This window comes from Colobus angolensis, unplaced genomic scaffold (assembly GCF_000951035.1).
Source record: "Colobus angolensis palliatus isolate OR3802 unplaced genomic scaffold, Cang.pa_1.0 Scaffold2, whole genome shotgun sequence".
Taxonomy (NCBI): domain Eukaryota; kingdom Metazoa; phylum Chordata; class Mammalia; order Primates; family Cercopithecidae; genus Colobus; species Colobus angolensis.
Window position 1 is genome coordinate 8,253,213 of NW_012115154.1, and position 26,777 is coordinate 8,279,989.

The window sequence follows — 26,777 nt, forward strand, 5'->3', positions numbered from 1 at the left end:
TAAATGGCTTTCACTGGTGAAATTAAAAGTGAGCCAAGATATGTGGACTGGCTAAATGTGTCAGACACATTCACTACCCTTCTATGGACAGAGTAAAGTGAGGCCTTTTCCCTAACTTACCCTTCCAGAGGATACCCTAGGCTACAGCCTGTCTTTGGGGATTCTCCCCGTCTGACACCACCTGACAGGATGCTAGAATTCTGCCTCTGGAACACTGCCATTTGCCTTGAGTGAATCATCTACAACAAGAATCCCTAAAAGGGCAGAACTGAATCATCCCTAAACCTTCAAAACAACTCATTTGGGCTATTTTGTGTGTGTTTTAAGTGCACTTGCTTCCTAATGTGTGTGGCAGTCTGCTTTGAGACTTGCTTTATACTCAGTAGTGAAGTTGTGGGGGAAGAAGCCAATTCATCTCAAGCTTCTTTTGTGGATACTGTTAGAAGAAGAGGGGGGAGGAGAAGAGGAGAAAGGAGGAGAAGGAGGAGGAGGGGGAGAAGGGGAAGGAGGAGGAGAAGGGGGAGGAGAAAGAAGAGGAAGAAGAAGAGGAAGACGATGAATTGTCCCCACTCAAAAGAAGAATTGTCCCCACTCAAATGGGCTTCGGTCAGTCTGCAGGAACTATCAACTGCACGTGTGTGCTCTTTCCCATCCCTATCATGAGGTTTTGTTATGTCCCCAGGGCGTGGCCTAGGTTGGGAATGATAAAGGTGGTATCTGACATTTCTGATCTATCTGTTTTGATATTTTCCAGATATTTAAAATAAATATTCCAGACTGCTGTCAGCAGCAGTTAGATGCGTGCTTTCCACACAGTCCTGACCTCTAGGGCAGTCCTGATTTGATTAACTTCTATGCTCTCACTGTCCCCTTTCATGCACTGGTGTGCATCAGGCTATGGAAAGCAAACCAGACCACATGTGGCTGGCGCTATGCAGCAGAGCAGAGGCAGTTCGCACTCTAGAGGAGAACTTCTCTATAAGGGCATGTTAAGGGGGCAGTGATTTACCCTAAGCAAAACCACAAGTGCCACAAAACCAGAAGCAAAACCAAGGCCAGAAACAGACAGCCAAAGTGGTTTCAGGATAATTCACCAGACACTTTGCTATATTCCACATAGAATAAAGGTCTACAAAAATAAGGAAAACCATAACCCGTGTTTAAAGGAAGGCCCACTTACTCCCTTATAAAACGCTGGACATTCAGAAGGACTCGGAGTTTAAAATGTGAAATACAGGCAAAACGGAACTGAATAAAGCGAGACCGATACACTCATGTGGAAATGGCTTAAGAGAAACTACAGCAAAATTAAAACTAAAAAAAAATTCTCACAAATCAGCTGCTTGGAGGAACTGGCCAAAGGGTGGCCTATTTCTGTCTGTAAGGCAACCAGGAAGAAACATTTCAGCCCCAGCCTCAGGACACCATGAGTGCATGAAAATCTGCTTCCCAGGGACTTTTAATTACTCTGTGTCCTATCATCCATTAAACCCATCAACTCCAAAGCTGCCTACAGAAAAGATGGCAGCAGGCTGGGCGCAGTGGCTCACACCTGAAATCCCAGCACATTGGGAGGCTGAGAGGGGTAGATCACTTGAGGACAGGAATTCAAGACCAGCCTGGCCAACACGATGAAACCCTGTCTCTACTAAAAATACAAAAAATTAGCCAGGTGTGGTGGCTCATGCCTGTAAGTACTCGGGAGGCTGAAGCACGAGAATCACTTGAACCCAGGAGGCAGAGGTTGTAGTAAGCCGAGATCATGCCATTGCACTCCAGCCTGGGTGACAGAGCGAGACTCTGTCTCAAAAAAAAAGATGACAGCAGCACTGCTGCAGCAGGGAGTGAAAAGGCAGACACTGCACGACGGAGCTCCTCGGACACCTGTCAGGGACTCAAGCTAGTCCTTGGGCACAGCAGGACAACCACCCTGCATGCATGCTGACCCTGCCTGTCCTCCACACTTGGGGCTCCTCCCCCTCCTGGGGTCCATTCTCCTCACACTCTCGATGCAGCTCTTCCTCCACTGCACAGGGCCAGTGTCATCTGTCTCCAGGTCTGTCTCCCCTTCTACACAGGCATACCTTGCTTTTCTTTCCTGTACCTACCCGGGCCCTCAGTGTGTGCACATGGCTCCTCCAGGGTTAAGGTGTAGGGACAGAGCCAACACAGGTAGGCTCTGCTGGGCGAGGGCAGGGGCATAGGATACCTTTGAAATCTAACTCGTAGTTGTGCTTTCCGGCCTGGAACTTCAAGGTGGCTGCCTGGCCGTCAGACCCCGGTGTGCAGTAGGCCAGGTAGGCCTTCTCCACGTCGCTACTGCTGACAGTGGTCACAGGGTGCGCTGTGCCCTGCGATGGAAAGCCAGACACTTTATGAAGGCAAGAAACCGCGTGATGAGGAAAGACGCTGGTGGCACCCAAGCCACATTTCAGAGATGCTCACGGCGGACAGTCCTGTGGTGGGGAAGAGGGAGGCCAGGGAGCATGGTATGGCAGGAGAGGGAGGCACAGAACAGAGGCAACATGACTCTCTCCTGAAGCCGCCCTAGCAAAAACAAGGCAGTAATCCTGCTGAGCAGGATGACAGGGATGGGCGCAATGGAGAGGAGGGCACTCAAGTCACCTAGGACAGAGGACGCGACAGTCACTCAAATGCCAGCAGAACAGCAACAGTGACTTCTCAAGTGCTGCTTGACTGGACAGCCCAAGCCAGGCTGCTCTTAGCCGTCTATTCACGTTCCAACCATCCTTTAATCAGAGCTCGGTCCTCTTCCTAGAGGTTTTGTTTTTCTGGTCCCTGGGAGCATTCATCTATTTTTTTAATCATCCATTTCAATCCCTATTCTTCCACAATTACCTACAGGAAATCTCATAGCTTAGGATGGACTGAATTTGAATTCTGGCTCCCAAACCTGCTGGCTCTATAACTTTGGCCAGTTATTTTAACCTCCCTGAGCCTCCGTTATCTCAAGCTTATGACATGAATAATAGTACTTAGGCCACATTCATCCCTTTACACAACAGGACTATATCATCCTCACAGGGCTGGAGAAACCATTTAAATAAGACATGCAGAGCACTTAGCACAGTGCCCAGAACAAAGCATAACAAATGTTACTATTATCCTCACTGTTCTTACTAAATTTGACATTACATTGACAACTAAAATTAAAGTTATTGAACCTATAACCAACGAACTCCCTCTGTCCCTGTCAATTTTCCTGCTCCCGCTACTGCTACCATCCTAGTCCTCCCAGGTCACAAGCTTCAGGTGTTACTAACAGAACAATGAGTGAGACAAGATTCACCCATGCCTCTGGGCAACTGAGTCCAGCAATGGAGGAGGGGAACAAAAAGTACGCAGATGTTTCAAAGCCTCAAGCACAAGGTCCCACACAGGTCTCACGGGTGCTCTGGATGCTGAGAGGGTTAACTAAGAATGACCAAGGAAGGGTGAGACCCAGCAAAGGTTTCTTGGAAGAAAAAGCCACCTGAGTCAGGGCCCAAGCCCGAGGGATGACAATGAGTTGGCCCATGAGAACCACGTGGGGTGGGTGTTACAAGGTATAATGGTTTGCAAAGCAGCCTCCTAGTTTACGGTCTCATAGTGATGCCTAAGTTTCTCTCTCTGAACTCTGTCCTCCTTCAAAACCAAGCCACTAAACTAGAGTCAGGGAAGAAGAGGACATGGTATAAAAATCCCTTTCTGACAACAAGGGGAAAGGAAAAGAAAACAATCCCTTCCCTTTGGGCCTGAGAAAATGAAGCTGTGAATCAGGGACACAGAGAGGAGAAGCAGCAGCCAGATGCAGGCGCCCTGCCCCCACCCCAGGCCGCCAGTCAAAATCTCTGCAGATGGGTGGTCACAGCGGGAGGGAAGATGCAGGTGGATGCGCATAAAGCAAAAAGTAAAGAGTTATTTTGCCCTCAGTGGGAGGTTTGGAAGAAGAAACCAACAATGGCAGCCATATTATGTGTTAGGCTGCGAAAGGTCTGGGCTTAGCACCTGGAGGCACCAGTGAGATGTGGAACGAATGACAGATTCCCACATGTTCTGTGGCAGGACCAGCAGGTGTCTGATTTTGACATGAAATGTTGGAGTACTTCTTGAGCTCAGACAGAAAAAACTTAGCTTTTCTGGGAATCAAGAGAAAACTGTTTTGAAGTGGCAATTAGCAGAAAACTAAAAAAGAAACCTAAATGTGGGGTTACATCAGAAACGTGTAGGAAAGGGAGGATGAGAAAAACCAGATCATCCTAGGCTGTCCAGCCTGAAGCCACCAAGCCTACACGTGTTTCTACGCCCCCACTAGCACGTGGCATAACAGTAACATCCACACGGTTCGTCCCCAGAGATTCTCAAACTGCTCGCCATGAGTTTCTGCACTGCCACAAAGGAGGAGGAGCACAGGAGAGAATGGGGCATGCTCTGTGTTGGCTGACTGGAGAACGGCCCCAACCCCCAAAGCTGTGATGAGACACCACCAGGGAACCCTACTTTTGCATGGGTTGCCCATGTGTCATCTCATTCAGCAACCAGGGGTCTCCCCAAGAAGCCGGACAGATCGCCAAACAAAATGAAAGTGATGGTCACATCTGCTAAGTGTGTTGCACCTGCCATCTGTCCCTCCATCTCAAGGAGCCGGGATTCCTGGAGCGTGACTGGGCAGTCATCCTCTCCCCCTCCTCGTCATGCCACCGCCTCTTCCCCTCACACTCCTGACCAAACCTAGAGAGCTTATCTGGATGAGGCCCACAGGGCAGGTCAGAGAGAGTCCCAGGCCGCCCATGATGGGAGGGAGACAGGTGGGAAAGGAAGGCAGGGAAGAGCAGCAAGCAAGGAGAGGCTGGTGCCGGCAAGAGGGGAGGAGGTGAGCAGAGGGGAAAGGAAGGAATGCAAGGCAGCAAGGCCATCGCTGAGAGTGACCATCTCCAGCTGACCAACGAGATACTGTCAGCAACACCCTCCTCCTTCCATCAGCCAACGTCTATTTCCTGAGGACCGGCTATGCATCATTCCACACACAGGATACAACGGGGCAAAAGAAAGACTAAAGTCCCTGCCCTCATGGAGCTGATATTAGAGGATGACCAGAGGAAAAGGGCATTCTGAGTGCAGTTAAGAATAAGAAATTAAAGCTTCAATATAGCCTCTTAAAACCCAGAAGAGTGCAAAATGCCTATCAATTTTCATTTTGGAGGGGGTGTTCTTTATCAATGGTGCTTTCCCTAAACTTGTACTTCTTTTGAGATGGAATCTCGCTTTCGCTCCGGGCTGGAGTACAGTGGTGCGATCTCTGCTCACTGCAACCTCTGCCTCCCAGGTTCAAGTGATTCTCATTCATATCTCAGTTTCCCAAGTAGCTGGGACCACAGGCGTATGTCACCACACCTGGTCAATTTTTGTATTTTTAGTAGAGACGGGGTTTTGCCATGTTGGCCAGGTTGGCCAGATCACCACAAGTGATCTGCCCGCCTTGGCCTCCCAAAGTGCTGGGATTATAGGCATGAGCCACCATGCCCGGCCTAAACTTGTACTTCTATTAAGTGACCAGGGGACTCCCTTTAATCTGACCCATCAACAGACACCTGCAAATAATTGACAGCAGCTATTTTTTGTTATTTGGCTTGGATTCCAAATCTACACATGGTGTAAATCAATTTTCTTATATTTGCCTACCTTCTGTAAAGTTGCAGAAATGGCAGACAACCGGTTTGAAAAGCCTTTACTTCTATACCACAGTTACACAAACACACTTGCACACATAGGCACCAGCTCTGGGGTTAAGTTACCTGTTCAACAAGAAAAGCATCTTTCTATCCCATTTAATAAAACCAATGAAGAAACTTGATCTCACTACAAATTTGTCATTCAGTTCTCATGAGCCAACAGATGGAAACTCTTCAAAGAGGAAAGCTCATACAAATAAATTTCACTTATCTAGTTTTGCCATAACTCTCTCAAAGCAAGTGAGTCACACTGGGACCTGGGGATCCTCAGCTCTCTCAAGAATGCACCTGGCAACAATATGGGGGCTTTTACTTGGCTCCTCTCTTACGGATCCTCAGGACAAAACACCCTCTTTCCATCACACTTACCTGTCTTCCATATTCCTGCCAAGAACCAAACTCATCACTCCAGTACCAAATCCAGTCAGTGGTGAGGATGAAGTGTGGAGGTTTGGTGACAGAGGAGGCTGTGGAGAGGCGGCGAGCCTGGGTAGCACCGTAAGTCATGGCGTTAAAGTTCAGACAATCAGAGTGAAAGGTATTGGCTGACTCAGAGCACAGGATCCTACAAAAGAAAACAACAGCAGACTGAAAATCCCACCAGCCAAGCAGACACAGGTCCCTCAGCTTGAGAACATACAGCTGGGAGATGCGAACAGTAAATGTGACATGCATATTTTTAAAAAAGTTTCCAGAGGTAGGGGAAACTGCTTTTTCAGATCAGTTTTGAGGTATAAAAATATCAAAATCAAGACAATATGGGAGACTAGTTACGATGAAAATTCCTCTCAGTACAAAATGCAGAAGATGCTGGTGAAAACATTATTTTTTAAAATGCACTGCTGAGCTGGCAAGAAAGGGAAGTGCTTAGAAGCCAAAAATAACAATAGCTAACACATACTGTTTACTGTGTGAGCCAGACCCTGCATTAAGCACTTTACATGTATTAGGCGATGACATTTTCACAACCCTATGAGGTTGAGTGAGACTATTATCTCCACTTCACAGACGGGAAAACAGAAGCTCAGGAAGGTGAAGAAACCCATTCAAGGACAAATAGCTAGTCAGCAGGTGAGCTGGGCTTTCATGTGGGCTGCACAGCCTGCACCTGAGCCACCAAGACGCGCTCCCTTTCTAAACGCAGTACTGCCTAAAGACCAAAGGAAGGTACGAAACTGGAGAGCGAAGGGGAAGGCAAGAGCCAGCAGCTATCCTAGGGCAGTGTCGATGAGTAATGACAGAGAGCCTAGGCTTTGGCCGCAAAGGGGAAACAGGAAAAAAATGTAGGATCTGAGTAAGGGCTGAAACTCAAAAGAGATACCTCTGCATAAAACCAGGAACCTAAAAGATGACCCACCTTAGTAAAGGGGGACTGGAGAGGGGACTTGCCTTGCAAAGACATCTGGCAAGGAAACCTGCCTGTATTAATGTTGGTTATAGATAAAGGAGGAAAAAACTCCTCTGAGAACTCATAAACCACTCAAGCCTCACAGAAGTTTTAGGCTGATCCATATTTTGTGAGAATTAGCTGCAAAGAAGATCCAGAGTAGCAGTTCTCAGAGAAGCAAACGCAAATCCCCTGTGGAGGAATTCACCTTCAACTCAGGCCTCAAAAGAATTTCCAGGCTGGGCGCGGTGGCTCAGGCCTGTAATCCCAGCACTTTGGGAGGCCGAGGTGGGTGGATCACGAGGTCAGGAGATCGAGATCATCCTGGCTAACATGATGAAACTCTCTCTATTAAAAATACAAAAAATTAGACTGAAGTGGTGACACGTGCCTCTAGTCCCAGCTACTCGGGAGGCTGAGGCAGGAAAATGGCATGAACCCAGGAGGCGGAGCCTGCAGTGAGCCAAGACCACACCACTGCACTCCAGCATGGGCAACAGGGCGAGACTCCATCTCAAAAAAAAAAAAAAAAAAAAGAATTTCCAAATAAATTTCCATCAAACATGAGCTCAAAATCAATCACAAAACATGGAAACAAACACACTTAGCAAAAACAAAATCAGACCACCTTGAACTAAAAACATTAGTATTCTCAGATGCAGATATACATGATGTGTTTTTTAAAAAGGAATTGAGCATCAAAAGTATGAGTTAAGAATCAAGAGACTATAAAAATTGACTGGGTAAATTTAAGAAAAAAAAAACAGAACTTTTACTATTATTTTTTTCTTTCTCCTCCACTCCCTCCAAAACGTTTTTCTTTTCCTTTTTTATTATTATTTATTTATTTATTTTTGAGACAGAGTCTCACCCTGTCACCCAGGCTGGAGTGCAGTGGCATGATCTCAGCTCACCGTGATCTCCACCTCCCAGATTCAAGCGATTCTCCTGCCTCACCCTCCCAAGGAGTAGCTGGGATTACAGGCATGCACCACCACACTGAGCTAATTTTTGTATTTTTTTAATGCAGGCAGAGTTTCACCATGTTGGCCAGGCTGGTCTCAAACTCCTGGCCTCAAGCCATCCACCCTCCTCAGCCTCCCAAAGTGCTGGGATTACAGGCGTTAGCCACTGCTCCCAGCCTTAGAAATTTTAAACGTAAGTAAATTAATTGAAATTTAAAAATCATACTTCGATGGGATACACTGCATCTCAGAAGAGGCTGAACTAATGAACTGACAGCCTGAGGGGAAGAAATGTGGCAGAATTTAGAAAGAGAATAAAAGAGAAGTTAGAAGACATAAAAGATGAAGTGAGAAGACCTCACCATATATCTAATGAGAATTCCATAGAAGGAATACTTAAGGAGATCACGGCTGAAGAAATCAGAAAGCACAGCAAAATATGAGTAGCATAAATCTTTTTAAATCCACGTACAGATCTTAGTGAAACTGCACGGCAACAAAGAATGACAAGATATTAAAAGCAGCCAGAAAGAAAAAACAGACTATCTACTATACTGGATTGAATTGTGTCCCCAAGAAGGTATGGTAAAGGTCTAACCCCTGGTATCTGTGAATGTGATCGTATTTGGAAATACAGTCTTGGTAGATATAATCAAGTTAAGATGAGGTCATATTGGATTCGGGTGGGCCCTAATCCAAAACTGATGTCCTTTTAAGACGAGGGAAATGTGAACACAGATACGTGGGAAAAATGCCTGTGACAATGGAGGCCAAGATTGGAGTGATGCGTCTACAAGCCAAGGCATGCCAAGGATTTCTAAGCATCAGAATTCTGGAGGAGGCAAGAAAGGATCCTCCTGTAAAGCCTTCAGACAGAGCAAGGCCCTGCTAACACCTTCAGTTTGGACTTACAGCTTCCAGAACTGTGAGAAAATAAATTTCTGTTGTTTGAAGCCATCAAGTTCATGATAATTTGTTACAGCAGCCCTAAGAAGTGAACTAATACCACCGCGATTTAGGCTGATAGCTAACTTCTAAGTAGAAGCAATGGAATCCAGACAACAATGAAATTGTCTTTGAAGAGCTAAGGGAAAATACCCAGTAAAACTATCTTTCAAAAACGAGAAGGGAATAAAAACTCTTTCAGACTAACAAAATACACAATTACCTCCAGATTCTCACTAAAGCAACCTCCAACAGAAGAACTTAAAGAAGGAAAATGATAAACAAGGAAAAGTGTGAGCAAAGGAATATTGAGTAATAAACAAAATGATCATTGTGTAAACTTAAATACTGACTGCCTAAAACAATATGAATTTCTAACCTCTGGGATTAAAAATATTATAGCAGCAACACACACAGTGCATTTTTTTTTTTTTTTTGAGACGGAGTCTCTCTCTGCCGCCCAGGCTGGAGTGCACGTGGCCGGATCTCAGCTCACTGCAAGCTCCGCCTCCCGGGGTTTATGCCATTCTCCTGCCTCAGCCTCCCGAGTAGCTGGGACTACAGGCGCCCGCCACGTTGCCTGGCTAGTTTTTTGTATTTTTTAGTAGAGGCAGGGTTTCACCGTGTTAGCCAGGATGGTCTCGATCTCCTGACCTCGCGATCCGCCCGCCTCGGCCTCCCAAAGTGCTGGGATTACAGGCTTGAGCCACCGCGCCCAGCCCATTTTTTTTTTTTTTTTAAATAGAGACAAGAGCTAGCTCTGTCACCCAGACTGCAGTGTCATGATGCAATCATAGCTCACTGCAGCCTCAAACTTCTGGGCTCAAATGGTGCTCCCTCTGCAGCTTCCTGAGTAGCTGGGACTAAAGGCATGCGCCACCAGGCTCAGTCAATTTTTTAAAAAAAATTTTGTAGAGACAGGGTCTCTTTATGTTGCCCAAGCTAGTCGTATATTCCTAGCCTCTAGCAATCCTCCCACTTCAGCCTCCCAAAGCACTGGGATAACAGGTGTGAGCTGCTGTGCTCGACCCACAACTTATGTGCCTGACACTGTTCTGAGTGTTTTATGTATATAAACTCATTTAATTCTCAAAATAACCTTATGATGTAGAAACTATTATTTTGTATACTTAACATATAGTAAAACTAAGGTAAAATGAGATTAAGTAATCTGGCCAAATTTACATAATTAGTAAATAAGTTTGAATGAAACTAGTCAGAATTTCATTCCAAGGTTCTTTCACTGTTTGACAGAATGATAAAAGGCACTGATTGGCTTAAGCTCAGCTAAAAGTCTGTTAACATAAAGAGTCTGTTTAGATTTCCAGGGCAGCCACTGAATAAAATTCAGTCTATAACGTCCAAACTAGTAAAGGTAAAAAACCAAATGAGGAAAACAAATCTAAGAGAAGATCAGAAAGAGAAAAGAAATATACAAAAAGCAGGTCACAGTGACAATTATAATGAGTGGCAGAAATAAATCCAGATCCACATGTAATTGGGCATTTGTGCTTCCTCTGCCAGAAGTGTCTGACTTTGCAGTCTGCCCATTTGGAGGGTAGAGAATTTGAGTGAAAAAGGCCAGACACAACAGTACATACCGTGTGGTTCTATTTATATGAGGTTCAAGAACAGACAAGACAGAGATCTATGGTGACAGAGGTCAGAACAGTGGTGAATGATGGGAGTGGGCACTGACTAGAAGGAGATAGGGTAAGGAAAACAATCCGTATCTCAATCAGAATGCTGGCTACACAAGCGTATGCATTTGTCAAAACTCAATGAACTGTATGCTTAATATTTGGGCTCTTCGCTGTGTGTAAACTTTGCCTCAAAAAGAAAGCCTGCGGTGGTATGTGAGCCGTTTAATCCTCCTAACAGGAATAATTGGTTTCACATACTCTACGAATAGCAATTTGCACATAATTGCACTCTAAGTGGAAATTTATTTTATACATTCAAAAAGTAGGCTCAAATTCTCTTCTTGGCAACATATTTCAGCAAGTTCAATGCAAAATATGTTAAGTATTTGAAAAGAAGCCTATCCAGGAATCCCGTTTACTCTGAATTGACTGAGGGAAAATACTAGGACATGCTTGGGGAAAAAAAAGTTAGGGTTTTTAAACCATAAACAGCAGTTCAGCGGTATGGCTGTATAGGCCAAAGGCTAAAATTTCACAAACAGAAATAATCACCTCTCCCTTTTCTGTAATAATGAGTATAGATGTACATGATCAATCCCAGCACCAAATAATTGAGAACTTAACACTTGTCTTGGTAGCATCTTCTCCTTTCCCCACTGCTCCTGTCTGAAAGGAGAGGGAGGTGGGAGAACAAAGCCACTAAACTGCCAGTACAAACGCTGACTTCCAATTCCAGCCCAGCTTCTACCTCCAGACTAGGCTGCTCAGATAGAGGGAGAGTGTGTGTTTGACAGCCACACATGCGCGCAAGGGTTATCAAAACTAAACACTGCTGTTTAAGCTAAACTTCCTTCACCGCACACAGAAGCCCAGGCACAAAACAGAGGTAAGAGACATATTTCCTACCTTTCTATTTTGGGATTGCAATATGCCTCTTCGATAAGTTCCATTTTGTCCAAATCCTTCCATTTGCCTTTATCCAAGAATTGCCATCGATACGGCAAATGGAAATGAACTCTATGGCACTTATCTGAAATAAAAACATAAAGGAGTAAGATAGCTTGGCGATACGCAGCATGCCCTAGCCTTGTGGTTGTCAACAGGTGTGATGCTGCCCGCTGACCTGGGAACATTCTGAAAATGTGTGGTGGAGTCTGTTTTTTCAGTGTAGGCATGTCTGAGCATTTAGATATGGAAACACTTTTTGTATTTTATTATATAATTATATACATTACTATGATGTATGTAATAGTAATGTCCCTTCTAAAACTCACGTTACAACTTAATCGCCAATGTGGTAGTATTGAGCAGTAAGGCCTTTAAGAGGTGACTGGGTCATAGATGAATGGATTAATGGGTGCATGGGTTATCATGAGAGTGGAGCTGCTGGCTTTGTAAGAGGAAGCGAGACCTGAGCTAGCATGGTCAGCCCCCTTGCCATGTGATGCCCTGCAGCACCTCCGGACTCTGCAGTCCCCACTGGCAAGAAGGCACTCCTCAGATACAGGCCCTTGACCCTGGATTTCTCAGCCTCCACAAAGGTAAGACATAAATTCCTTTTCTTTATAAACTATCCAGTTTCAGGTATTCTGTTATAAGCAACAGAAAATGGACTAAGACATACATCTTCCTTCTTTATGCCTCACTTTTTAACAGGACCTTACTATATTTTTATTTTTTTTATTTTTGAGACAGGGTCTCACTCTGTCACCCAGGCTGGGGTGCAGTAGCACAATCACGGCTCACTGCAGCCGCAACCTCCCAGGCTCAGGTGATCCCCCCATCTCAGCCTCCTGAGTAACTGGGATTACAGGTGTGCACTACCACACAGCTAATTTTTATATTTTTTGTAGAGACAAGGTTTCACCATGTTGGCCAGGCTAGTCTCGAACTTCTGGCCTCAAGTGATCCACCCATCTTGGCCTCCCTAAGTATTGGGATTACAAGCGTGAGCCACCACACCTAGCAATTTTTTAGAAATATGTATGTTGATGGCTTATATCATCTATGAATTTTATTTAATGAGAGTAAGAAGCTGATCATGGGAAAGTCAAAGGTCTCATCACTGCAGGGGGCAGTCTGACTCCTCAATATCACTCTCCACATGGCAGGTGGATGGGCAGAGATCACAGCAAAGGTGGAGCCAGATTCATCTCTACCAGAAATCCATCCCAACCCAATACGTGCAACTGAAGGGAGGTCAGCAGCATGGTTACAGGCTTCTTGCTTCTTCTGGCTAACAACATGCTCACTCCTTCCTTGACACACTCCCACCAACATCCACACAATGGCCCAGACCTATGGGTTCCAGTGAGCTACTCCCCTCACCAACCCCATGTTCCTCCTGGGCAGCCAGATACTCACTTCTCTCATCACTCCAAGCACATGCTGCCTGTCCTGCCTTTGCTGGTGCCTGCCACCACCTGGAACGCCACCCACACCAACTCCCTACCTGTCAACAGCCTATGTGAGGTTCAGCTACATCCACCCAGAGGAGCGTCAGGAGAGGACAGGGAGAAAGGAGAGAAAAAGGATGAGATGCTCTTTGTACTGTGACATGCAGCTGGCTACCTCCAAGATATCTGCTCTAAGGCAGAAAGATAGAGAACAAGGTACAGAATGCCTCTATTTGGGTAAAAAATAGAAAAAAAATATGATTAGGGATATTCTCACTAAACACACACATGCACAAATTATTTCTTGCAGAGGGAAGTTGGTAGCTGGAGACAAAGTTATGAGCAAAGACTTCTGTCATTTTGGCATGTTTTGAACTTTGAACCACAAGAAGATATAATACATTCCAAAAATCACACATCTAATTAAGTGAAAAAGGTAGAAAGCCATGCTCGTGTGCATGTGTAATAAGGAAACTGAACAGACACATACCCTTGTACATGTATAAAGTCTCGATGGGAGGATATTCAAGGAATGGATAATTATAGCTGTTTCTTGGAGGGGACTTGAGTTCTGGAGAAAACTGGTGTGAGGGGGACTTATTTCTTACTGAGTGTCCTTTGTACATTTTTAATTTGTATTTCAAAATAATAATGAAACTAGCTAATTTGATACTTGAAAAAAATTAAAATTTTCTAAAATCGTGTACATTCTTTCAGGCACATCTCAATGCCACTTCTTTCCCAGGCTCTGCAAAAGCACCATGGTGGGGGAAGTACCACAGAGGAGGGTGGGAGGGTGCCTGGGCTTGTCACAGACCAGGTATTGGGCCGAGCAGACAGGGCAGAAGAGAGTGCCAGGCTGAGAGGACTGAGGGAACAAGGTGGAGACACCTAAGCAAGGAAACTCCTCTAAGGTCAACAAGGCTGGACACAGCCACACCAGGGACTAACTTGTCCAGTTTGAACATGGACATCTCACTAGGTCAGGGAACCTCTTGGACTCTCTCAACCAGGTGTGTATACAACAGATAATTAAGGGGCTGGGCCAGGAGAGACAAAAATAGATATGGTCCAAGGTCATGACCAACGAGTTCCTGTCCCCTCCCTGAAAGGCACTAGAGGAAATGATCAGCGATGAGAGCAGAAGGTCTCCCCAGGGCATCCCAGTATTCAAATGCTTTAACTACAAACCCCAGGCACAGGTGTACTATGGACAGCCTGATACAGGCTCTCCCTGCAAGCAGGCACATTCTGGGGAAGGTGCGCTCCATAGGGCCCTCCAGGCTGATGCTTCCTCGGGAAGGACATGGGGGCCAGGGGAAGGCACTACAATCAAACAGCAGGCCTGAGGCTTCCGTTCTGAATCAAAGTTGAGCTACAGACCACACTGTTCACAGCTGGAAGGTGCCCAGGACAGGAGGCACCACGTAAGGCACTGCAGCCACAGCAGCTGGTGAGAGCCTAGTCCCAGCACAGCGGTAGAGACATAAGGTCCCTTCCCTTGTCCTGGTCTTCCTGTCCCCTTCCTCAACTTCTTTTCCCTACTTCTAAAGTTCCCTACCTCACTTTGGCATTCCAGGGGCTTTCTAGGAGGTGAGTCATAGAAATCAAATCAATTTGGCAGACAAAATACCATATCCACCCCAGCAATTCCTCCCTATAGTCCTTGAAATAACAGGCCAGAGAGAAGAATAAATCCAAAAGCACTGGAAAACAATAAAAAAATACCATCAAAAGATCAGAATTATTCAAGAATTGCTAGAACTATAGAGCAATAAGAATCAAATAGACAGAAAAAGAAGAGAGAAAAATGCAGACAAAATATGCAGAACACACCACAGAAGTAGAAAATATCTGGGGTCATCACAGATTCAGAGTCTGATGAAGCCAGGAGCAAGAAAGATACCCAGGCCAATCCCAATGAGAACAATGGGAGCCCCCAGCACAGGCACTCCTTTGCCCTAACTTGCTTGCATGAAGGAAGCTTGCTGGGCGCTTCCTAGTTAAACTAAGTGTGAACGTAAGAGTTACAGCGAGAGAAAAGCAAATGAGATGGCCACCAAAGCCCCCATCCCAGTCCTAGGCTGCATGCCAGCCTCCCATTTCACCAAGCAGAACCTTCTGCCTCTTCCCAACCATCACTAGAATGAGGGCCTGGAATGCAAATCAGCCCCATGGAAATCAACCAACAGGCATACGGGATTCTCAAGCACCAACGTGACAAGACAACCAAGAATCACTCAACACATGAAGGAAAATAATTCGAAGAGAGGCAGCAACTCACACAGAAGCAGCGATACCTAAGGAGAGAATGATCAGAGTTAAAAGAACAAGCATTCACAGCTAGACTTCAACCTAAAAGCCTAGCCTCTGAAACTTCTAGGAAAAAACCATAAAAGAAAACATTTTGTAGGCTTAGAATAGGCAAATATTTTCAGGACACAAAAAACACAAACCATGAAAGAAAAAAATATATTATCTGGACATCACTATTAAAATACCTGTTCTTCAAAATACACTATAAAGGAAGCAAACATGAAAGACTGGGAGGATATACCTTCAGTATAAATCACATACAAAACACAACTCAATAATAAGAGATCAAACAACCCAATAAAAATGGGTATAACAGTCACAAAAGACCAATACTGTATGATTCCATTTATATGAAATATTCAAGTAAATCTATGGAGACGGAACCTTCATCTGTAGTCATTAGGAGCTGGAGGGAGGGAAGAATGGTGGCTGACTGCTAATGAAAACGGGGTTACTTTGAGGGTGTTGAAAATGTTTTCATATTGCCTATGATGATGTTTCATATTGCCAATTCTGTGTTAATATTACATACATAAGTGGACTTCAAAAAGTTCATGGAAAATGGAATTAAAAGATAAAAAATATAAACTTTATTTCTCAAGATAAGTTCCATCAAGTTCAGGACACTTTTGTAAAAGATGATACCAGCCATTTCATCTACCCATAAAGAACTGAGGGTCCCAGGAATTTAACCATGTCAATCCAGTCTTTTTTTTTTTACATTATTAACTGAAAAAAAAAAATGGGTGCCCTTTAAAGATTTTTTTTTTTTTTTTTTTTTTAGACAGAGTTTTGCTCTTGTTGCCCAGGCTAGAGTGCAGTGGCATGGTCTCGGCTCACTACAATCTCCACCTCCCGGGTTCAAGTAACTCTCCTGTCTCATCCTCCCAAGTAGCTGGGATTACAGGTATGTGACACCAGCCCGGCTAATTTTTGTATTTTTAGTAGAGATGGGGTTTCACCATGTTGGCCAGGCTGGTCTCAAACTCCTGATCTCAAGTGATCCACCTGCCTCGGCCTCTTGAAGTGCTGAGATTATAGGCATGAGCCACCATGTGCGGCCTAAAGATTTTTTAAGATTAGAAAACAAAAAGAAGTCCGAAACAGCCAAATCAGGACTGTAAGGTGGATGCCTATAGATTTCCCATTGAAACTCTCGCAAAATTGCCCTTGATTAACGAGGAATGAACAAGAGCCTTGCGGTGGTGGAGAAGGACCCTCTGGTGAAGCTTTCCGGGCATTTTTCTGCTAAAGCTTTGGCTTTCTCAAAACACTCTCATAATAAGCAGATGGTATTGCCCTTTGGCCCTCTAGAAAGTCAAAAAGCAAAATGTCTTGAACCACCCAAAAAACTGTTGCTGTGACTTCTGCTCCTGACCACTTCTGCTGTGACTGGGCCCCTTTTCCCTTTTAGGATCCATTGCTTTGTCTTCAGGATCCTACTGGTAAAGCCATGTTCCAATCTCCTGTTACAACTCTTCAAAGAAATGCTTCAGGATCTTGATCCCACTTGTTTAAAATTTCCATTCAAAAAAGTTCTGCTCCTGTCTGTAGCTGATCCAGGCAGAATGGTTTTCGCACTCATAGAGTGGAAAGTTTGCTCAAATTTAATTTTTAATTTTTCTGGCAGATTGTATAAACTGAACTAATCAAGATGTCTGGTGTCAGCTACTATTTGTGCTGTTAATCACTGGTCTTCAATTAAGGAACAAACAACATTAATTTTTTCCTCACAAATTGATGTGGATAGCTCCATCTTTAACATTCTCTCATCCCTTCTTAAAGTGACTTACTCATTTATAAACTGATTTCTTTGGGACATTGTCCTCATAAACTTTTTTGCAAAGCATCAATGATTTCGTCATTCTGCCACCCAAGAGTCACCATAAATTTGATATTTGTTCTTGCTTCAACTGCAGCAAAACTGATGTTGCTTTGATAGGGGCTCTTTCCAAATTGATGTCTTATCCTTCTTAGTGCCTCAAACTAGATCCTGTTCAGATATGTTATTACAAGTTAGTATGAATTTATTTTGGTGCAAAAGTTTTGAACTCCATCCTTAATTTTTTCATAATACGCATTTTCCGTGAACTTTCTGAAGACCGTGTGTGTGTGTATGTGTGTGTTTGTGTGTGTGTAAAGCTGTTACATAAAAAACAGGCAAAAGATTTGAGTAGATACTTCACAGAAAATATACAAATGCCCCAAAAGTACATGTAAATAAAAGCTAAACATCATTAATGATCAGGCAAATGCAAATTAAAACCATGAAGCATCATCACTCACTGATTAGAATGGCTAAAATTTAGAAGACAATGCCAAGTGTTAGCAAGAATATACAATAACTGAAACTGTCATACGTTGCTGGTGGGAACATAAAATATCATTATCTATTTTGGAAGACAGTTTGGCAGTTTCTTACAAAGTCAATCACATGACATAACCCAGTAACTATGTCTAGGTCTTTACCCAAGAGAAATGGAAACATATATGTTGTATTTGTAAAAGCCAAAAACTGGCAACAACCCAAATGTTCATCAACATATGAACAGATAAACAAATTGTATTCAATCATGCAATGGAATACTACTGCGCAACAAAAAGAAACAAATGATCCATACGCCAGCATGACTGAATCTCAAAAACATGCTAATGAGAGAAGCGAGGCACAAGATAATACACTGTATGATTCCATTTATGTGAAATTCTAGAAAAGGCAAATCTAATCTATAGTGACAAAAAGTAGATCAGGGATTTCCTGGGGGTGACAAACTAGGGGGTGAGGATTAATTATAAAGGGGCACAAAACAATGTTTTTGGAGGGGGTTCTATATCTTGATGGTAGAGATGGTTACATGAGCATATATACTTAGCAAAACTCAGAACTATACATTTAAAATGGGTACACTTTATCTTGTGTAAACTACAGCTCAATAATATTGCTTTCAGAATACACATATATATGTATATAGAGAGCTCATGTTCTTTGATCTATCATTCCATTCCCCAGAATCTATCTATGGAAATACTCACATATATGTACTTGGATGCTCAATGGAACATCATTATAATCAAATACTACACACTTGTTTTTAAAATGAGGTGGACTTTCACATACTGGCATGGAAAAAAAATCTCCAAAATACAATGTTAAGATGCAGGTTGAATAATAACATTATCACATGCTCCTATCTGCTTAAAAATAGGTAAAACAAATATTACAACCACACAGGAAGTGTTTACCTTTTGGCAAAGATGATGGAGAACTTCAGGCTTCACTCTGTATTACTGAACTGTTTTACAGAGTGAAACTATTCATGAATTGCTTAGGGAGTTTTTAAAAACTGAAAATGAACCAAGAAGTTTTGGTGGTTGTCAAGGGGAGTCACCAAATTTGAGAACAAACCTTTCTTCAGTCAAAGCCCAGGACAGCATTTAAGAAGAAAACAAAGGTTTAGTGAAAATACAGACACACACATGCACACCAGAATTGCTGCTTCTGATAAAAGAGAGATCACTGGATTGCTCACTGGATCAATACAGAAGAAACCCCCAATTTAAACAACTACTCATGCTCCAAGAGCTAACACAAGTGTTTCCTTCACAGTGAAGTCCTTTCCAGTTTCGAAGGGAGCTCTCAGCCTATCATTACCCTTATCTTTGTTCCCACCAGGCTGAGCAGTTCCCTGTCCTGTGCAGGTCTGTGACTTCATGCTAAGCTGACCAAGTCTCAATACTTGACACTCATTTGGTGCATGAACCAGTTATGTTCCCAAAAATGATCCACATTTAATTTCTAAAAACTCAAAGAATTGCTACCATCTTCAACTCCTCAACAAAATACCTTCAGAATTGGTTTTGCCAAAGTGCCAAGCCCTGAGCCTCTCTGGATGGGGTAGAGGTTTGGTAGGGGGTGACTTCAGAGCACAGCTCTGGGAATAACAAGCAATTACCCCTCCCACAAGGGGGATGAAGGAGCCTCCTCCAACTTACCTTGAAAGCTACAACTTTTCCGGATATGGTACAGACAGATCTGATCACCCTCCTCCTGGCTAAGAGTGTTTGGGGACACAGAACCTGAACTGTCTTTTCTTTCTGCAAAGAAACACCACAAACATATGTCAGCTTCTGACATGGGGTATGAAGGAGAGTTAAAGAGGATTCATTCAGCTCTCTGCACAAAAGTGGGCAAGGCAAGCTCACAAAGCCCTATCATGTTTGGGGTGAAAGTGCTCCTACACAGGTGGGTCCTCTACTTTTTAGTGACAGGCTGGCAGCCTGAGGCCACACAGCTGCTTGCCAGATCCAGGACTCCATGAAGGGACTCCTTTCTCAACTCTCGCTGTCCACCCAATTCACTAGAAGACCCATTTAAAAACACAAGTGCCTGATTCTGCAATAGACTGACTTCACCCCAGATTTAATCAGAACCTCCAGCGGTGGGGCTTGGGACACTTTTGTAATAAGGGGAGAACCACCATGTTACATGTTGAGGCATCTTACAATTCCTTCTATGCCTAAGGTTGATGACCCCTGAGGGCAAACAGAGGGCTACTTTTTATAAACTAGATTTGAGGCTATATAGCAAATATTCATTAATGAACTATCAGAACTGGGTACTAATACCAAAAAAAGAGTAATAAATACAAAGTCCACATTTCAAAATGAAGCCCCTTTAATAAATTTTAGGTTAATTATCAGGATCTTAATATAAAAAGGGCACATAAATCCTTTCTCATTTATCTTTACTAGCACCATGCCAATGAGTCTTTACCTACGACATTTACTCTCACCCAGCTACCCCCAAATGAACACATAAAATTAATTTACAACCCCTATTTAGTGTCACCTGTCATTTTGTTATTCATCTTCCCTTTTCTTTTTATAAGCCCCTGAGATACTTCACTCAAAATCCAGGTCTATGGGACCCCGGAGGTCATCTCCCTCTCTCCCCACGATGGTGACTGCCCTTGAAGCTGGTATCACTGGGCAGTGGATCCGTCCTCCCTCTCTGACAAGGCTGTAATCCAACTGTATTCAAGGCTTTAAGATACTCTTAAAGATCTATTTAATACAAAACCTGTCTACTTCTAGGCTTTCTACAACTGAAAGAAATCAACAAAACATAACTGAAGACAATGTAAAGAAAAAACAAATACAATGGACAACTTTTAAATATAAAAGTCAAGTACAATTAGAGTGGTGCATTTGTTTGCAGGCAGTCCTGGCATGCAACTGACATTCTAGGAAGCACTCTGTTAAAACTGTAGCCACCACTACAGCTAACTGAGCGGGTTGGATTCTGCTCTGAGGGGAGGAATGGCTCAGCTTCGCCAAGGAATAACCAGCGCCCAAGACAGTGCCCAGCATGTGGCAAGCACACAAAGGTGCTGAATGAAAGAGTGGAAAACAGAACGGCCAGCCAACAGCTGATACTGTGAAATCCAACGGATGCCAGTGTATCATAATCTCCCTGACAGACCACATTATTCATCTGCCCAACAACAGGTACTCAAGAAATGCTTATTAAATAAAAATTTCTGCTCGAAATTTGCCTGTCACTAAACCTGACAGTGTTTTTTAAAAAATAAGCATCCTAGCACACTCATTCATTCAACAAACATCAGAGTACCTACTGTGGGCCAGGCACTGTCTAGGTGCTGGAGATGAGCAGGGAACAAAGCAGACAAATTTACAAATTTACAATGACTCAAAAACTCTACTTATTCCTGGCAGGAATACAGCCAATGCCATAATTAAGGTATGCTTCTTTCACTCATTTTGTAAAATCAGAATACAACACAAGGGACGCTCCCCAGAGCTGTCAGCACAGCATTCCTAACTTTGGGTTCCTTCCTGAAGGACATGCTCTCGTGGGGGTGAAGAGAGGGGTGACTGCACAGGGGGAGGAGCCAAGTCTCCCATTTCAGTGCAGACTAGGCCTATTCAGAATTCACTCACCATCAATACCAATTCACATTTGTCTAGGATGGCTTGCTTGATCATGTCTATGATTTCACCCCTGCACCCCTTGCCTTGTTAGGAAAGCATCATCAACTCCATTTTACTAAAGGCAGCACCAGACTTGCCCAAAGTCACACACTCCATGTAATGGCTAGCTAGAATCCAGGAGCCCCCAGTCCAGGCCCTCCCATGCTCCCCACCAGCCTTACCTTCCCACCAGCCTTACCAGAAGTCCCCTGTGGGACAAAAGGAGGAGGCACTCTGCTGGGGGCAGAGCTCTGATTCTTGATGTCATGTGCATTTCTATAAATGGAAGGCAGCCTGCTCACCAGGTCTGAGCTCATACCCAACTTCTCCAATTTTTCCAGATTCTCAGAATTAGAGAAATCATGGGATCTCTTACAGCTTGTGCCAAACTTGCATTCCCCCTGTAAAAAATACTGGCAGATATGGAGCTTGATGCACTGTTTTTGAAAGGCACAAGAGCCATGGGGTCCATCTCCTTTGTTGTAATGTTGGCAAATCTGTTGACAGACAGGAAAAAAACCACCAGTTCAGGAAGGTCTCACACGACACCACCTCCCCAGTGGCCAGTCCACTGGAGAGAAAGGGGCTTCACAAGCTGTGATTCCATCATCCACACGGAACACAGCTATAACATCCCTCACTCTAGATGATGGCTGCTAACAAATGCCCTTGGCTAAAATGGGAACCAAGTGGAAAGGAGACTGCACAGAAGCAGCCCCTCCACTGGGAAAATCTAAGAACTTCAAAGTGACTATAGCTGCTCCTTTCACATGAGACGATGCAAATCAAATGGCTACATCCTAAGGACTGCTACAATCTACCTATACTCTTCCCCCACTGACTCATCAATTCTCCCTTCCCCAGGCCCCAGTTTTCTCTGAGTTCTCTATTCTACAATTCAAAGTCAAAGAGGCTCTGAGGGCTTAAAGCATCTTAGAGAAGGCCAAATACCACCCTTTCATTTCTCAATGGAGCACACTGAGAGGCTCAGAGAAGTTAAAGAATCAGCCCTAATCACACAGCTATCCATGGCATCTGGCACATATGTTTGTGGAACTGGGTTGTTGGTAAAGCTGACCCTTGAACTTCAATCAACTGCTCCTTCTGCTCCACATCCCAAATTTCTGCATGTGGGAACCAGACCAGAGACCACTAAGGGCCCACCCATTCCACTCACAGTCATTACATTTCCCAAGATACAGGAACATCCCCAGGGAGCTGTGAAACCCAGACTTCCCCTGGCACTCACTTCTGGCAAAAGCCAGGGGTCGTTCTGAAACAACAGTTGGCATAGCTCGTTATAGTTCAGGTGGTCAACGCCATGAGTTCTCAGCACACTCAGGTTGTGTTCAGTTGTCAAGCTGTGACTATTCCTACAGTTCTTCCTGCAAAGAAGCAGAGCTGGTGTTATATGTTGAATGAGTCTCCTCAAAATTCCTATGTTGGCGTCCTAACTCCCAGGACCTCAGGATATGGCTCTATTTGGAAATCAGGTATTTAAAGAGGTAATTAAGTTAAAAAGAGGTCAACAGGGTGAGCCCCAATCCCACATGACTACTGTCCTTATAATAAGAGACTGGGGCACAGACACACACAGAGAGAAGACCATGTGAGGACATGGTGAGAAGGTGGCCATCTACAAGCCAAGGAGAGGGGCCTCAGAAGAAATCAACCCTGCCACCTTGATCTCAGACTTCTAGCCTCAAGAACTGTGAGAAAATCGATTTCTGTTGTTTAAGCCTCCTAGGACTTTGTTATGGCAGTGCTGGCAAACTGAAAGCTGCTAAAACCAGTCTTCATGACAATTTTTCAGGAACACTTCCTGATAGTGTTTATAAGCACCAGACCAGCATGTAGGCTGGACACGGTAGCTCACACCTCTAATCCCAGCGCTCTGGGAGGCTGAGGTGGGCAGATCACTTGAGGTCGGAAGTTCAAGACGACCAGCCTGACCAATATGGAGAAACCCTGTCTCTACTAAAAATATAAAATTAGCTGGGCAAGGTGGTGCATGCCTGTAATCCCAGCTACTCAGGAGGCTAAGGCAGGAGAATCGCTTGAACCCAGGAGGTGGAGGCTGTGGTGAGCCAAGATCACGCCATTGCACTCCAGCCTGGGCAACAAGAGCGAGCCTCTGTCTCAAAAAAAAAAAAAAGAAAGAAAGAAAGAAAAGAAAAGAAAAAGAAAAACCAGCATGTCTATACGACAACAATTTACCAAGGAGGAGATGGGGCCTTGCAAGGTCTAAGGCCCAGGACAGCACCTCTGAGCAAGCATCTGATGAGAATGACAAAGAGGAGTTACTGCACAGCAGTCAGTTGGTAAGCAGTTAACCACAGGCTGAATCAACAAGCATGGCATCTTATCATTACAGGTTACATACGTGCATGCATGCAGGCATATAAACACACACACACACACACACACACACACACACACACACACACACACACAGCCCTGAACCCAGTTCTTTTTTTTTGCTCTCTTCCTCCATTCTTTCCATCCACAAGTATCTGATAAGCACCAGGGTGAGCCAGACACTGGCACCATGCCCTGAGAACCCAAAGATAAACCTTTAAATGACTATCTGAGTCACCAGGACCCAGAAGAGTCAGGCCAAAAGCATTTGTTTGACTCTGGCACTGCCATGCCTCCTATGTCACATCTCAGGAGAATGCTAAACCCCGATCCACCCCAAACCTGCACCTTTTACAGAATCCCCCAGCTCAGTAAAAGGCAACTTTCCTCTCCTACTGCACAGACCAAAAACCCGGAAGTCATCCTTGCCTGCTCTCTTTCCCTCATCTAGTGGAGGTGACAGACATAGAGGGGACTCTGATATGGAGTGGCAAGTGCAATGTCAGCTGTGGTCAGAATCCGTCAGCGCAGAGCGGAAGGGCACCTGAGCCAGTCTGGGCTGGGAGAGAACTGGGGAAGAAATCAGGGGAGCACGCTGGATGGCATAAAGTCTGAGTGGAATACTTAAAGGGTGAGGAGGAGACAGCAAGAGGAGAAAGGAAGAACATTCCAGAAGAGAGGCAAACAATTTGGTGCTGCCAGCCAAATATATCTAATAAGTGTAATGATGACTGATGATGACAATGATAACAACTACTAAAATTTATTGAGCAACTGCCAAATATTGGGGATTGCCAAAATGTTTTATGAGTTAACTCATTCAGTCCTCAACCAGCCTGTGAGGGGAGTAATATCATTAACTTCACTTTGCAGATGAGGGAACTGAGACCTGGAGGTAAAGTCACTTGCCCAAAGCCACCAGCTAGCAAGGAGCAGTGCCCAGATTGAAACAAGGTGGGCTGGATCTTGGGACTGTGCCCTAGACCACCAGGCTCACTGCCCCCTGAGCAGAGGACCAAGAGCCAGGGACCCAGGACTCTGTACCAGCTCTGCAGCAGGACTGATGACCTTTTTCTAAAAGAACTGACCCTGCAGTTCAGGAAGACAAGCAGAGTCACAGGGGAAGCAGAGAAGTGCAGCCAACCACACCTACTCTCCCTAAAGTGAGTCAGAAATGGAAGGTTCAAGAAATTCACCTGTGTAAACCACAAGGAAAAGAAAAAACTGAAGAATGAAGAAAACTCAAGGTCATCTGAGCCAGTAAATATCACACTCCAGATTTCTGAGACAAGTCAGACCTGAAGCCACATTTTGGTAACTAGCTTAAGAACAGGGCTGCCATCTTTATTTTACCAAATATGAACATTAAACAGATCCAGCAGTTACCCCCAAGAGTGGCTCCATCCAGCCACTATTTGCTGTGTGCCTTCTTCCTCGTGGGCTGTTGTTCCCTGCCCTCCCCTGGACTGCCTCATCCCTGAAGGCTGATTTCCCCAGAGTTCCACCCTCAGCCTCTTTTCGGGCCTCAGACTCTACCTCAGATCTAATCCACTCCTGGGGCTGCGGCCACAACACACACCACCCAGTATTTCCCAAACCAGCCCAGTGCACTGGAGCCCTGACCTTCCTACCAAGCTTCTGACCTGAACAGCTGCCTCCTGGGCATGCTTCCAAACTAAAACCCTCTCTTGCTCTCTCAGTGAACAACACCCATGCCACAGTAGGAATAGAGACTGAAGAGTCATCACCTCTCTGATATCCTCTCACCACACCGTCACCAACTCACCTCTCCCAAATTTCTCACACACACAGCCCTTGCAAAGTTCTAATCTGGATACTTCCAGACAGCTGCTTCCTAGAGACTACATTTCCCAGCCACCCTGCATCTAGACAGGGTCACGAGACAGCTTCTGGTCAACGGGATGTGGGTGAAAGGAAATCCACCACTTCTAGACCTGGCCCACAAAAACCTCCCATGCAACTCTCTTTTCAATCAGCCCCCTAGAACTGGATACCTAGGCTGGCCTCAAGAGCCATGCGCTGAGGGGCACAGAGCGGAGGTCAGTCAGCCTGGATCCCTGAATGACTGTATGGATCAAGGCCCCCCACCCCATGCTCACTGCTGGGCCTGACATGAGCAAGAAATATCTACTCTATTAAGACAGACAGACACACACACACACACACACACACCAGGGAGCCAGCAAGAAAGGAGGGAGCAGGGGAGAAAGGAATTATCCTACATGACTAGCTTCCCAGTGGTTCCCCACAACATCCTCCCTTAAACTGGCACTCACACCACTACCTAAGACTTCCTAAAATGCAAACCTGATGGTTGCTCTCTCCTGCCATTTTACCCGCCCCATCACCTTCAGGGTGAGGCCCAAATTCTTAGACATAAACCTCAGCAATCCCTTCCACACATCCCACTGACCACGTGCTATGCACAGAACATGGACGCTAAGTGCTGGGGAGACAGCTAGGGCCTCTGCCCTCAGGGAGTTTCCATTCTATTGGCAGGTGGGTGCCATGAGAAAAACAAACAGTTCCCTGTGACCAAGAGTAAGGGGGGGGAAAGCCCTCAAATGGGATGTGATCTTTAGATTCAGGCCTGAAAGATTAACAAACAGGGCCAACCAAGAGCAGGAAGGGCACTCCAGGCAGAGCAAAGGCTCCCAGAAATGCTCAGGCTCCCAGAAATACCCAGGCTGGGGAGGGGGGGGGGTGTTCCAGGCACAGAAGGGTACCGAGTGGGCAGGGACCAGTGCCCCAGGACATGTGGGCGATGGCAGGGAGCTTGCATTTTCCAGTTTGTAAGCAGATAAATAGGGTTGAACGGGGTTTAAAGATCTCTTCCAGCTGCTGGGCAGAGAAAACCTTCATTGTCTGCTCTCAAAGCTGGCAAGGGGGGACCCGCAGCGTCGTGGACTCCCCTAGGCCACCGCCTCCCTACCTCCCTACCCCACACGGCCACACCCGGGTGGGGAACACCCGGCACTACCGCGCTCTATGTAAATCACTCTCTCCCCCCAGGCGTCTAGAGG

At 44.9% G+C, this 26,777-nt stretch overlaps 1 protein-coding gene across 1 annotated transcript in view; it reads right to left on the reverse strand.

Annotated features, from left to right (window-relative positions):
* Positions 1-26,511, reverse strand: part of PARP12 (poly (ADP-ribose) polymerase family, member 12) — a 38,184-nt gene extending 11,673 nt beyond the window's left edge. Inside the window, exons 1-7 of the mRNA XM_011941564.1 lie at positions 26,481-26,511; positions 22,625-22,776; positions 21,575-21,872; positions 19,378-19,479; positions 11,579-11,702; positions 6,102-6,297; positions 2,210-2,351 (exon numbers count right to left, since the gene is read on the reverse strand). Of these exons, the coding sequence (XP_011796954.1) occupies positions 2,210-2,351; positions 6,102-6,297; positions 11,579-11,702; positions 19,378-19,479; positions 21,575-21,872; positions 22,625-22,776; positions 26,481-26,511 (1,045 nt within the window). The remainder of the gene's footprint in view (positions 1-2,209; positions 2,352-6,101; positions 6,298-11,578; positions 11,703-19,377; positions 19,480-21,574; positions 21,873-22,624; positions 22,777-26,480) is intronic.
* Between the last annotated feature and the right edge of the window lie 266 nt (positions 26,512-26,777).